Source organism: Carettochelys insculpta, chromosome 6 (assembly GCF_033958435.1).
Source record: "Carettochelys insculpta isolate YL-2023 chromosome 6, ASM3395843v1, whole genome shotgun sequence".
In the NCBI taxonomy this organism is placed as follows: domain Eukaryota; kingdom Metazoa; phylum Chordata; order Testudines; family Carettochelyidae; genus Carettochelys; species Carettochelys insculpta.
In genome coordinates this window covers 117371966-117386518 of record NC_134142.1, presented here as the reverse complement: position 1 = coordinate 117386518, position 14553 = coordinate 117371966, and the positions used below count along the sequence as shown (strand labels likewise).

The 14553-nt window shown below is 42.5% G+C and overlaps 1 protein-coding gene across 1 annotated transcript; it reads left to right on the top strand.

Annotated features, from left to right (window-relative positions):
• The first annotated feature begins 32 nt into the window (after positions 1-32).
• On the top strand, positions 33-13503 carry PSMD13 (proteasome 26S subunit, non-ATPase 13). The gene is made up of 13 exons (XM_074997971.1): positions 33-235; positions 1618-1696; positions 2760-2794; positions 2877-2932; positions 3336-3379; positions 3678-3764; positions 5185-5356; positions 7321-7400; positions 7490-7615; positions 8761-8823; positions 10046-10126; positions 10573-10689; positions 12557-13503. The coding sequence occupies exons 1-13, from the start codon at positions 141-143 to the stop codon at positions 12650-12652; spliced, it is 1131 nt and encodes a 376-aa protein (XP_074854072.1). The 5' UTR covers positions 33-140; the 3' UTR covers positions 12653-13503.
• The last annotated feature ends 1050 nt before the right edge of the window (positions 13504-14553 follow it).

Below are 14553 nucleotides of genomic sequence, written 5' to 3'. Positions count from 1 at the left end.
TAACCGGCATGCTCCGCGCGCGCACGCAGGTAGTTACCGGAAGTGAGAGTGCATTTCCGGCGGCAGCGGCGGCGGGGTGGCCTGGCCTGGCCTTTAGGTCCTTGGGGGTCTCCGTGTCTCGTTCCCCGCCCGTCGTCATCATGAAGGACGTGCCGGGCTTCCTGCAGCAGAGCCAGAGCTCGGGGCCGGGCCAGGCCGCCGTGTGGCACCGCCTGGAGGAGCTCTACACGAAGAAGTGAGCGGGCCGGGCGGCGGGGGCTGCCCCGTGGGATGGGGATGAGGGCGGCGAGGCTCTTCCGCGGGCGGCCGCCGGGAGCAGGGGCTGCGCTGTGCTCCGGGCTGGGTGACCCGAGCACTTTGTTTGAGGGCTGGGGCTCTGCTCCTCCCCAGCCCGCCGGTGGAGACTCCGTTCCCCAGCGCCACCCCGGGGGCGAATTCTGCACCTCTGTAAACAGACCGCGTCCCCGCGCCGTGCGCTTACCGCCGGGGTTCGGTACAGCGTCAGAAACGCGCCTTTGCTCTGGCATCTCCGCTGTCAACGGATTACACAGGCGTTCTCCAGGTCGGGACCCCGAAGTGGTGGCAGTCCCACTTTAATGGGGTTGCCAGGTCTGGTGTTAGGCTTCTTGGGCACCAGAGCTGGGACCAAAGGGCAGGGGTTCCACTTTTGCCCCCCACTCCATAGCCCGGGGTGGCGGGGCTGTGGGTGGGTTTGAGCTCCAATCCCCTCTCTGTTGTCATTGCAGTGAAGTTAGAGTATCGCTGACAGTAGTGCTCAAGATGGGAAATCCCTCTTGTAGTAATGTGATGCAGTGTTCTTCAAAACAGAGCAAAGAAGTGGGTCTATCGCACAAAAGTCTTTAAAGGGCTACCTGACTGCTGTTTTGTTATCTTAGCATACAGACTAACATGACTACCTCTTCGTCCCCTGTGCTCTTCAGTTTATTTCATGATGAAAAGATATCTTTAACTTAAGTCCCCCTATTTAGCTGGTGTCTTTTTACTTACAATAGCTATAAGAAACAGCTGTGATGATACCAAATTTAAAATGTTTTTCAGAGACAGTAGTTGTAAAATATAAGAAAATGCAATTGTTGAAATCACAAATGTCACGGACTGATGAATAAATACATAAAAACCCTGAAACCATACTGCAGTTTGAAAAAAAATAATTTACAGGATTTTTAAATAGGCTAAGTGCTGCTGTTTTCCCTGTGATTTCTTGCTGCTTGTTTCTTCACATCTGTAAGATGAGGAAAATTAATTGCAGTGTTGTTATGAGGGTTGATTTATATGGCAAATATGGTTTGAGATTTTTTTTCATAATGTAGCACTTCCTTTTTATTATTTCTTGAGGAAAAGGTTTTTAAACTGAAGTGTGATCTAGAATAGTTTTAAGGTCCATGGTACTGGCTTTGGCCAGTTGAGGTCTAACTTTTTCAAAACCAGAGCTGAATTGAGTCCTAAATGATCCTTTTGTAGTGGTCCTTACAGATTACCTGAAATTAGTGTTATAAAGTTTGCCTCTGTTTCAGTAGTTGTCCATTTTATAATTTTACTTACTACATTGATTCTTACTAATGCCAGGGTCCTCTTTGTTTTTTGGGTTTTTTTCAGACTCTGGCACCAGCTGACTCTGCAGGTGTTGGACTTTGTGCAGGACCCCTGCTTTGCTAAAGGAGATGGACTCATCAAGGTGAATTGGTTGATTCTGAAACAAAAGTCAGTGCAAGGATGAAAGTGTGTATGTCCTTGGGCTGATCTAAAATGTGTGCAAAGGCCTGCCAAAGCATTGTGAAGTTGGAAAAGGTGCTTTAAGACATTAGTACTTCATCCCATTTACATCTGGCAGGTTCAGAATGTTTATCAAAAATGTCAAGAAATCGATAGTTTATCAGTAACGGAAGTTTGTGGACTAGATCTTATGCAGGTTTAGGGCATAATATGCCAATGTTTTATAAAAATTCTAAAGCTTGAAATGGATTAAATAAAATGAGGGTGCTGTAATCTGAGGGATGAAATGAGATGAGTTTCAGGTCTTCACAGGTCTGGGTGACTTATTTTTTAAAAAGGCCAATCTTCAGTCTGGTCAACAAAGCTTAACTGTATGTGCACCCAGAGTGGTTCTCCTGAGCGTTCACAAACTCGGGTATCGGTGCAGATTTAATTTCTCTCTCCCAATTTGGGCTCATTATCACCAGTGCAACACACAAATAGCTGAACTTTTGTTAATCTAGGTACTCTTGTGATTGATGTCTGTTTATTTCCCTCTCCTTCGCTTTTTTATATCCGGTTATGATTCACCAAAAAGACAATGAAATAAGTGAGGAAAGCCCTGGGCTTTTGTACATGCTATTTATGTGTACAGAGGGCTGTATAGAGAAGACAGAAAGAGCTAGGTATTTATTAATTATATGGATGCTTAGTGGAAGGGTGGCCTCATAACAAAGAGTAATAAACACGCTAAAGTAGTCCACTCTTGATTAGAGTTTAGTCTTGAGGTAACTTGTCATTCAGGAATCTATTAACTAGTGAATCACTCTTCACAGTTGTTGAGAGGAGGTCCGGGGGATTGCTGCATATAAGACAAGCAGTTTTTAAACGTCTGTAGTCTGCTGTCAATATGTTTTAGACTTATTCACCTCTGGGTACAAAATTACTTTGTTTGAGGGAGGGGTTTATATGTGATGATGGGGGCAAGTGGAATAAAATATTCTCCTGTCCCTAATTGGCTGTTGCAATTTTTTTAATGTCTGCAGCTTTATGAGAACTTCATCAGTGAGTTTGAACACAGGTGAGATTGACCGCTTGTATGTAAGTTTGTCGCTTATGCCTTCTTAATTTTAATTTTTCTGATACCATGTTGTTTGTTTCAGGGTAAACCCTTTGTCCTTGGTAGAGATCATTCTTCATGTAGTTAGACAGATGACAGGTGAGTAACGTTTCTAGTATTGAGGGTGACTTTTTTTTTAGGGGTGGTAGGTGTAGGTTTTTAAAAGGCTGATGACAACAGCTAAGACTTCAATGTGAAAATGAAGCAACTGGTTTGCACAGTATTGAAAGTAAAAAAATAAACTCATAGCATTTTACTAGTGGTCAAATTACTGCTGCAGAAGGGACCTTGCTGGAGAGATGGCCGATGTCTATGGAACCAGAATTTCAGCTGGTCTGAATCGCCATAATGTGTTTACTTCAGTGGTGGTATGATGGCTTTTACCAATTGAGAATCTGGTACTGATTTCTGTCGAGCAAGATAAGGTATATTTTTTTTTCAGTATGTTCAGATATTCTGCTGTTTAGATCCTTAATATGATTTTGTTCTTGCTCCATGTTAGATCCCAATGTGGCCCTTACTTTCCTGGAAAAGACTCGAGAAAAGGTATTTGGGAAATCCAAGGTGGTTTTTTGTTGGAACAGTTAAGTGAAATGGTTGATGAATTTTCCATGTATATGTACGTCTTTGTAGACCGACACATTTACATCTTTGTTTATATTGGAGAAGGCATATTTTCAGTTCATACAATTCTCTGTGAACAAGCCAAAATGTATTTGGATGTGGGAACACAGCAAGAAACAACCTCACTAAATTAAAACAAATAGTCCTTTAAGTGTCGGTAATTGCCTGCATAGCTGGAACACTTATGTTTCTCTGATGTGTAACTATGTTGTGGTTGCAGGTGAAAAGCAGTGATGAGGCTGTGATTCTATGTAAAACAGCCATTGGTGCTTTGAAGTTAAACATTGGGGACCTACAGGTCACAAAGGTGAGATTATGTTGACATTTAGGTTTTGTCTGAGCACTCGCAAGTCATCTGGATGCTTGTATATTTCAGCACTTGCTTAACTTCTAGAGGCAGCCCCTTTTTTTGTGTGTCTGTTCTCAATTTAAGTACCTCTGTAACTTCTCTTAGTTAGTATGATCGGGTCTCCTGGAAACCTAGCTCCGTTTGGAAGACTGGAAAGCATTTGCTTAGTTCTGATAACACTGGCTGGTACTTCTAGGCCATGTCTACACTGGTATAAATCTTCAAAATAGCCATGCTAATGGCCATTTTGCAGATTACTAATGAGGTGCTGAATTGAATATTCAGCACCTCATTAGCATGAGCACACTTCCATCCACAGCGCAGCATGGCTAAATCCCCTTATTCCCTTCAGCTGAAGGGAATAAGGGAGTTTTGAAAAGGACTCCCGTGTAGCCGCGCTGTGCCGCGGGCGTTGGAAAGCAGTGCTTTCAAAGCACTGCAGCCAGAAGCATGCTAATGCTAATGAAGTGCTGAATATTCAATTCAGCATGTCATTAGTAATCTTTGAAATGGCCATGCTAATGGCCATTTCGAAGATTTGTGCCAGTGTAGACACAGCCTTAGTATTATTCCTTTAGCTGAGATGCTAGTGGCATACACATGCCTATCACCACTAGTGACGAATAGCCAGTCATTGATTTTGTCTGTGTAAAAGGCTTGACAAACTCTTGAATCAGCCCATCTTAGTGTTTCTCTGTCTCAGACTGTAACTTCTTGGTGATTCTATGAATTTAGCGTTATGTATATTGTTTGGCATGTAGCTCGGAGTATTGTCTATCTCTTTAATTGCTTTCTTGGTTTAACTTCATTATAACTGGGAGTAGGCACATTTGAGTAAGATAAACCCACTTTGACAGATGATTTTTCCAAGGGAAGTTTTTAAGAATAGGCTGCACACAAATGCTGTCAGGGATGGTTGAAATTTACTTGATCTTGCCTCAGCACGGAGGTCTGGATTTGATGACTTCTAAAGGGCCCTGCCAGCCCTACATTTCTATGATTATTAGGCAAAGTTACAAGTCATTATCTTCATCAAGGTGAGCTGAGTGGGGTGCCTTATTTGTTCATGTTCTAGTATTAATGGATATAATAAAGTTTCAAGGGTCATGAGGTGCACTCACCAATGTTTGTAAATATGCATGAGACGTTTAGGATAGAAGGGGTTTTGCTTTGTTTCAAAGGCTTATTAATGTTCTCACTACACACTCTGACACATCCTGGATACAATTTCTGTACCAAGCATGTTAATGTAATTTGTGATAAGCTTTAAATTTCAAAATGGGCTAAAATTGTACATGATGCAGGTGTAAAGTGTGGTTGCATATAAAATGTCTGTGCGCCAAGAGTTGGAATTCCACCTTTTTTTTTTTTTTTTAAGGAGACCATAGAGGAAGTTGAGGAAATGCTCAACAATCTCCCTGGGGTGACATCTGTTCACAGCCGTTTCTATGACCTTTCCAGCAAGTACTACCAGACAATTGGGAACCATGCTTCTTACTATAAGGATGCACTGCGGTTCCTGGGCTGCATTGATGTCAAGGATCTGCCAGGTGAGGCTTCCTCCTTCTGCCAGATATTGGGAACTGCAGTTCTTTGTTTATTCAGTCCAGGTTTGTTTGTGTTGTCCATCTGTAGGCAATGAAGGAAGCCTATGTTTCAGCATTGTATTATATAACTCTCCCATTATTCTGGTAGAGTCCACCTGAAAAACCATGGCAGGTATGAAAAGGTGAATAAGGAAAAGTTATTTGCCTGTTCCCATAACATAAGAACTAGGGGTCACCACATGAAATTAGTAGGTAACGGATATAAAACAAACAAAAGGAAGGCTTTCTTCACAAAGCGCATTGTCAGCCTGTAGAACTCTTTGCCAGAGGATGTTGTGAAGGCCAGGACTTTATCAGGGTTCAAAAAAAGACTTAGATAATTTCATGGGGGTTAGGTCTGTCAATACTTATTGGCCAGGGTAAGTAGGAATGGGATCCCTAGATCTGTCAGAGGTGGGAAATGGATGACCGGAGAGGGATCAGTGACTGACTGTTCTGTTTACTCCCTCTGGGGCATCTGCCATTGGTCACTCTTCGAAGACAGAATAGTGGGCTTAGATGGGCCTTTGTTCTGACCCAGTATGGCTGTGCTTATATTATTTGTTTGGCCTTGCAGCTGGAGTTGTATTCCAGGCAAGTGTGTTCCATTAAGTTTTAGAATTTATTTGGGGAGAGGTATTGGAGACTGTTAAAGCCAGGTTTTTGCTATCTGGTATAGTTCTAACTCTTCAGAGTATGCCTATTAACTCATAAGTAGTAGGTGCGGTGCGAGGTGTTTTGTAGAATGAAGATCTTACTTGCAAGCTGATCTGTCTGCAAACTCCCAAGTGTGTTAATGTGCTCCAGGGTGTCCATTCTGGATTTTTCAGTTGGTGACTCTCAGTCTCAGTGTGAAACTTTCAATCCAGAGCTTTGCCTTTTTCTACAAGGATCTGTTGCACTTACTCAGCTTGGGTCTTAAAACACTCATTTGAAATACTCATAACCAACCATTTGATGTTTTATTTCCCTTCCTATTTTCAGTGTTGTCAGTTGTCTGTGACTTTGTATGCTGTCTGTGTCGCTTTATTTTTACTTCTCTGTGTGTGAATTATTAACCAGATTAATAGTTGACATCCCAGAGAAATTGTATGTCTGATTGAATGCCTTTTATTCTCTTTTCCAGTATCCAAAGATATTGTATTAGTACATGCAATGAAAGCCTGAATATTTCTAATTGTCTCATAAATTTAGTATCTTAACTGATCTATGGGCATACCTAATATGCGTACAAGAGGGGTAGCCTGTAGTATGCTAGTGTTTTGGTGAATGCTTCATTTTTGGAGAGCAGCTTTCCCTGAAGGTTTAGTGGTCAGACTCTGATAGAAATTGGCTATTAAACTGGGATTTTGCTGCATATTTTTTATGCTTTTACTTCATGGTCAGTTTTCAGTTTGCATCATTTTGGTATGTCTGGGAGCTTGAAGCTGTTAGAAAGGATGATAAAATACATGTACTTCAAGAGTAGTGTTAATCTTTTTATTTGATTGCATATTAAACATCTTAAGCAGTGCACTTTAATTATCCCTTCTTTTAATGTTTTTTTTTTTTTTATTTTTCCATACTTAAGAATTGCTTAAAGTATGCATTATACTTAGGGGTTTTTTGGTTATATTGTGGACATCTACACATGACCTTGATTTTGATGCTGCACTTGAACACAAAATATTAGCGAGAACATTGCTTGGGGCTACTGTACCCAAGGTGTTTGGAGGTGTGGAGATGCTGTCATAAGGTAGAGTAAATGACTATTTTCCAACTTCTTGTGGTCTCCTTTGTATAGCTGCTGTGGTTGAAGAGAAATGAAGTCTTGAGTTAAAGTGGAGGTGGTGATGACAAAATCTGAAAGGGATCAGATACATGTGCTGAAAGAGGAAGGAGCAAAAAGGTTGAAGCTGTTGCGTTACCCACACTATTTTTCATTGCAGTGTCAGAGCAACAGGAGAGAGCTTTTACATTGGGGCTGGCAGGACTCCTTGGAGAAGGAGTCTATAACTTTGGGGAGCTGGTAAGTAAACTCTGGCTTGTCTCAACTGTTGAATGATGAAAATTGTTTATAACTTGTCAGTAACACTGTCCTGCCTGATTTTATCACAGCTCATGCACCCTGTACTGGAGTCTTTGAGAAACACTGACAGACAGTGGCTGATCGACACACTTTATGCCTTCAACAGTGGCAATGTAGAGAAATTCCAGGCACTGAAAACAGCCTGGGGCCAGCAGGTGTGTGAGGTGTGAAACGCAGCACAACTTCATAGTGCTCTGATAGATGGACGGACATGTGCCAGAATAATAAAATACTGTGGGAAGTACAAAGGGACAGAGTTCAGGATAGCATGGAACCCATAATGCTGGTTTTCCAGAGTTCAGTCCATATAAAATCTTAACTATGCCATTTCTAGCACCACCTGCTAGATTGATTAGAATAAGTACATGAAAGTAAATATGACGGTTGGAAGAAAGAGAAGTCATCTTGTAAGCAAGAAAATGACAGCAGATTTCATAGGTCTGCTGGGGCTCTTGCTGCACCATTCCAACTTACCCAGGATATACTGGAATATCCTTCGGAACGCGCTATGGAAAACACTAAATAGAGTGCCTCTCACATTTCTGAAACACTTGCACAGTAATGATTGTTATGCTAATACTTTAGTGATGATGCAGGAAGCCATCAATACATAATTAGCTCCCAGAGATCGTTATTGTTCATCTAGTTAGCCCTCAGTTAAGGATCTTGATTTTGCATATCATACAGAATATGGCATTTAACAGTACACCACCTCTTAGCAGTATGTGGAGTGATCAGGCAGTATTGGGTTTGAATGTAGGGCTTTTTGGCACAGTAGAAAGACAGATGAGAGGCTATCTACACTAGCACTGCACTTTCAAAAGAGGAATGCAAATGAGGTGCATATTTACATATCTGGTGCCTCATGTGCATATTCTCCTTTGGAAAGAGCTTCTTTCAAAAGAAAAAGAGCCGTGTCTACACTGCATTTGCTAATGTAAACCCTGTTTTCAAAAGAACCTTATTCCTAAAAAAATTTAGGAATAAGCTTCTTTTGGAAATGGGGTTTACTATTGAAAGAGCCATGTCTATGCTGCTGCTTTTTCTTTTAAAAGAAGGTATTTAGAAAGGAGAGCATGCAAATGAGTTGCCAAATATGTAAATCTGCACCTCATTTGCATTTTCAGTTTCCCTCCTTTGCATGCCTCTTTTGAAAACGCAATGCTAGTGTAGACACAGCCAGAGGCTATTTACTCTGTGTAGCTTGTTTCTAGTGCACAGAATATAACTTAAAAAAAGTGACTGGATTAAAAATAACTTTATTCATATACAGCTACTTACGGTTTTTGTTATCTCACAGCCAGACCTGGCTGCAAATGAAGCACTTCTCCTGCAGAAGATCCAGCTGCTGTGCCTCATGGAGGTAAGCTGCTAGTTGAGACCCCAATAGTTGAAACATCGCTTGATGCTTGTATGGGTTTGGAAACTGTCACCATGATTAACTTCCCTGTAATGTCCAAGTAGCTTCTGTTTCTGAGTTGAGTCACGTGCATGGTGCTTTCAGTGTACTGCTATTTTGTATAGTTGCTCTTTAGATGCAAATGGTGGCATTACATGATTTAGCCTATTGATAATGCTCAGAGACAATTGCTGCTGGAAATGTCAGTGGAGACAGCAAGCACTGAATTAGATGTTTCCAAAGACTGCATCTGAAGGGATGATAGTTGAAGTGTGTCTTAACATAATGCTAGAACTGCCTAAGACTAGCCCAGATTCTATTCTCGAATGGACAAGGGTTGAAAACCCACCCCATGTAAAGAAATTCTTCGTCATAAGACATGGAAATGCTTGCTATGTGTATGAGGCTTGGTTTCATTGTCACTACTGGGTATGCAGAGTCTTATCACACTAACAGTCTGACTCTTCTCTCAAAAGCTGCAGTTTAAGTGTAAGCTGACTTAAACTTCAGACAGATGGAGCTTAGTTAATTGTTTTACACGTGAAGCGCTTTAATCGTGAGATGCTCTTGCGGCCTTTAAGCTCTTGCAGTTGTGCCAATAACATGGCATGGGGAAATTCAGTCTTCAGAATTAGAACTCCCTTTGCCATTGGGCGATTGTTTCCCAGGGAGCCTACTGTTTGGAGAGCTAGGGAAGGGAGATGAATCTTCTTCTTCCATTAGCATCTTCAGTAAAACTCTTTTTCTTTAAAAGTAGAGGGAGAGCTAGCTGCTATTGGTTCTATTGTCGGAGCCTTTTTTTTTTTCCACGGGTAGAGATGAGGTTTGAGGCTGCGGATCTGTCTATACTGGAACAAAAGACCTGTAGCATGATTGTGACTGGCCCAGGTCAGCCAACTTGGGCTGTGGCGCTAAACATTGCTGTGTAGACATTTTGGCTTAGGTTGGAGTCTGGGCTCTGTGACCTTTCTCCCTCACAGGGTCCCAGATCTTGGGCCCCAGTCTGAATGTCTGCGTAAGATTTTGCAGCATGGGCCCCTGGAACTAACACCAGTTTGCCCGGGCCAGTCACAGTGTTTAATTGCTGTGTTAGTGTCCTGTAGCTTCTGTAGGACAGTACTAAGGAGACTCCATACACCTTGGGAGAAGAAATCTTAAGAACACTAACTTTCTGCTTGCCTTTTAGATGACTTTCACCCGACCAGCCAATCACAGACAGCTCACTTTTGAAGAGATTGCTAAAAGTGCCAAAGTCACTGTGAATGAGGTTTGTTGTATGACTGTTTTAATTAAACTAACAGTGACGATAGGTAACTTGAATGTGAGATTTTTAACAGCATTTGCTGAACAGGTTCATTTCTATATGTTATAAAATAGTGATGGGGGGAAGTTTGACTAATGTTCTCAAATTAACTGTGAAGAATTCTCTGGTGTAGAAGAAGAATGAATTGCCATCTCCTGTCATCGGTGTCTGATACAGGGGACTTCTGTTTTCCTTAGTAGAACAAGCTCACACAATATTAATTCCTGTGGATCCAAATATTTGTGCAGTGTAATCTCTGGTTGAGATAGTTGTCTTGTGCCACTCTTGAGTTCTGATTTGTGATGTGCTGCACTGAAATATGACTGGGCTGTAAAATGACTCAATTTAAAAGAACCTGGGAGTCTTTGGAAAAAGTGAGTGGAGGCTGATCCCTTTTTTCCTATCTTCAGGTGGAACTGCTGGTGATGAAGGCTCTGTCAGTAGGCTTAGTAAAAGGCAGTATTGATGAAGTGGATAAGAGAGTGCACATGACCTGGGTCCAACCGCGTGTGCTGGATTTACAGCAGGTAAGGTCAGCCGGTGTACTTAACTAAGGGTAATTCAACTTCCTTTCTGTGATTGGCCTGAATACTGACATGAGCTGTCAAGACGCTTGTAACTCTTAGACTTTGGCTCTGCCTATTTCTTGCAGTGGTTTGGGGAAGACGGAGCAATGATTCCCCCACTACAGGAAAGTCCTATTTGAAAAGTTCTCCCATAGGGTTAAACCCTCACAGAGTAGCAAGACCTTGTTTCAACACAAATAATCATAACAAAGCTTTGCAGTCGTATTCGCAAGCCTTCCTTGGGAGCATGATGGATGGACTAAGTGTCCAAGATTCTGAGAATAGGGCCACGCAAATAGGCATCTAAAACACATGCACACACACGAGTGTGTACATGTTGTATGTCTATAAATTTATAAAAACTTGAGTTAAGGTAACAATGAAATATAAGTTTAATGAAATGACAGCTTAAGGTTTCAGGTAAATAACTATGGCTGTTACATGTCATGTGTATCTGAGACCTTGCATCTAACAGATCAACTTTGGAAGACAGGTTAAGAGCTGAATAGTCTTTCAGTTTTGGAACCTCATCAGCTGGGGGGCCTATGAGATGATAGCACAAGCTATAGAAAATAATCTTGCTTTAATAGAGGGATGGGGTAGAAGACCATATGTCTGTACAGTCTCTCCCATCGATGACTACTAAATTAGTTTTTCCCATAACAAATGTGTTTACAATAAAGTAAGAATTCCTTGAATAGCTTCTCCCAGGTATAAGACCTTTAAACCAGTGGTCTCCAACTTTTTTAAACACAAGATCACATTTTGACTGTAAGTGCACTCCATGATCTATCTCAAACCCAAACACCCTTGCCCACCTCCTTCCCTGAGGCCCAGCACCTGCACCACCCCTTTTAAGAGGCCTCGTGCTACTCACTCCATCATCCTTTCCCCATCATCATGCACTTTCATGAGGTGGTTGGGATACTGAGGGCAGTGCAGGCTCTGGTCTTCGGTCTGGGGGTTCGGAGTGAGGAAAGGGCTATGGTTTGAGGCTGGGGCAGAGGGTTGAGGTGCCGAAGGAGGTTTTAGGGTGCAGGCCCTGAGGGAGAGATTGGGTGCAGGAGGGACTCGGGGATTTGATAAGGAGATAGGAGTGCAGGAGGAGGTTCAGGCTCTGGGAGGGAGATGGGGTGTGAAGGGACTCAGGGATGTAGCAGGAGTGTTGGGGTGCAGTCTCTGGGAGGGAGTTTGAGTGGAGGAGCTCAGGATTGGGGTTCATGTAGGGTTCAGGACAGGGGCAGGGGTTCTGAATATGGGCTCTTGCTGGGCACCACTTAATTTAGGCAATTCCTGGACAGTGGAACAGCAAGGCTCAGTGAGGCTTACCCTGGCTCTGTGCCCCTCCCAAAAGCGACTGGCATGGTGACCAGGGCTTTAAACCATGAAAAACACTTGGTCGGGAAGGGGGAAATAATACTGGACTTTGCTTTGAGTGAAGCTGAAATGCATCTTGCTGTCATAGTGACACTTTATTGCAGCTGATAGAGTTAAAATGATTCTCCCTTTAAAGTTTGCTCCCTCATGCTCTTTGTTTTCTCAAATCTTTCTCAGAAACCAGTGTGCATAGAATCTTGGGGTCCTATCGCATCATGACTTGGTTTCACTCTTGGTAATGCTTTTCCTGGGAATCTGCCTCTAATTAGCCATGTTGGCTTTCATGTTCCACCTTCAAATACCAAGGTTGTGGTGAGAAATCTAATCCAGATTATTTGAGTTCAGTGTTCATCATGCCCAGTCTCACTCCAGTGCCCATTCCTGGGAAGGTGCAACTGCTTGTCCCTTTCCATGACTTGGCTCATAAAGCTGTTGTGTGTTTTCTTTTCAGATCAAGGGGATGAAGGACCGTCTGGAGTTCTGGTGCACAGATGTGAGGAGCATGGAAATGCTGGTGGAACATCAAGCCCACGATATCCTAACATAGAAGACCTTGTGCTGCCTGAGTGAATAACTCTTGCTGCTGCTGAAACTAGTGGTGCTCAGACCACTGACTCTGTACAGAATTATATTAAAAGGGGGCTAGGGGAGGTGAGGCAGAACTACTTTTTGATGCTTGTACAGAGGAGTATGTGGCCTTTACCGTGTAACCCTTTGGTGCTTAAATCAGGAATTCCCTGTGCACCGACAGTCTCTGAGCACTGACCACAGAAGCTCCAGTCCTACTGTCACCAAGGGGGATAAGGGCTCCAAAATGGTGGTTGAATGTCTTAGTGTCAAACTATTGAACTGTACACCGCTGGTGGTGGCTACATGGTAGAGTCATTAGCCCAATTGTCCTAAATTGTGCTAGAGAGAGGGTGAATATGGCATCTCTCAGGCATTGCTGATGTGATAATTGGACTTCGGAGAACACAATGTTCTCCCCTGTAGCCTTTCCTTCCAACAGCCCAAAGGCAGCGTTACCAAGCCTCTCCTCTCCTCCCCCCAGCTGGCAGTAGAGGGAGCTGCTCACTTCCACAATGGGTTTCCCAGGAATAAAATCATTACTTTAGTGCATCTAGGGAATTTTGGGTTTTATTCTTGGCTTTCACGAAACACCTTTATTGTGAAGTATGGTACAGCAGTATTGCTGGAATAAACTTCTCTGCCTTCCCTCTTCTGCAGTTCTGTCCACGTGCTCTCTTGGGCTAACTCTTGGGTCATATCCTGTTTAAAGGGAAACTGAAATACTCTTTAAAATTTAACCAAGTGGCTTACACCCTTACACATCATGCCACATAGTCTTCATTACAGGTAATACAACTTAACAATGAAGTAAAATATCCACTGCCAAGAGCCAGCATTCATTTCTTGACATCTGTCTCTGTCACCCTTACTTTTGTGACAAGTATTGGAAGGGTAGCTGTGTTAGTCTGTTATGAGAAGTCTTGTGGCACCTTCTAGACTAACAGATTTATTAGAGCATAAGCTTTTGTGGGAAAAGATCCACTTCATCAGATGCAGGCCGGTTCCACATTAAGGAGGTGGCAGCTTGCTGCCTTAGGCTATAACGATGCATGTTCCAGGGGATGCATGGTCTGTGAATATAAACATTTGTTAGGATGACACTTAAGCAGGTCTGTAATCTTTGCTAGGTGGCTGGGGCTCTTTTGAATGTTGCACTGATTTCTGTGATTGCTGTTTCAGACAGCAGATGAACCTCTTTCTCACCCATAAGTTAGGCAGATGTTGTCAAATAAGAAACAAGTTATAGGGACAAAGTTTTATAAAGTTAGCTTTAAACAGTAAGGTCCAGTATTTTATTCTTGCCCCATATGTTTGGGTCAGCATCCCAGCATTGGCTTATTCGAAAAGCTGACATGCTGTTCACCAATCTTTATACACATAGTTTGTCAAAGTCTGATTTCTTCTCTAAGGAAAAGGCTCCAGTCAACACAGTGGGATTTCTGTGTCACTTTGCATATGCTCTTTCAGTGTTTTCCTTATACTTGGGCCAAGCACACCACAACAGACCTCATGCTGTCAGTGTAACAATGGGGAGCAGAGGTAGACATGATCAGAAGGTGAGAGACTTGGTTAGATGTAGTCAGCCTTCACCAGCTTCACCTGTGGAATTTGGTTATAAAATGATTTAACTCTTTTTACTCTTACTTCCGTGCTTGCTTCATTGACCTTGCAGGGCAGGGACTGCTGTCATAAATAGTATGTCCTTTATAGGTTAAATTTCAGCAAGTGGCTCCTTGTTTTCACATTTATAAGCTTGTTTCCTAGCCACCCCACTCTGTTGAATGCTATTTGAAGAGTCTCTGAATCCTCCCTTGTTTTAGCAACTGAAATAATTCTGTGAGTCTGCAAATTTCATGGTCCATTTCCCACTCCCAACCT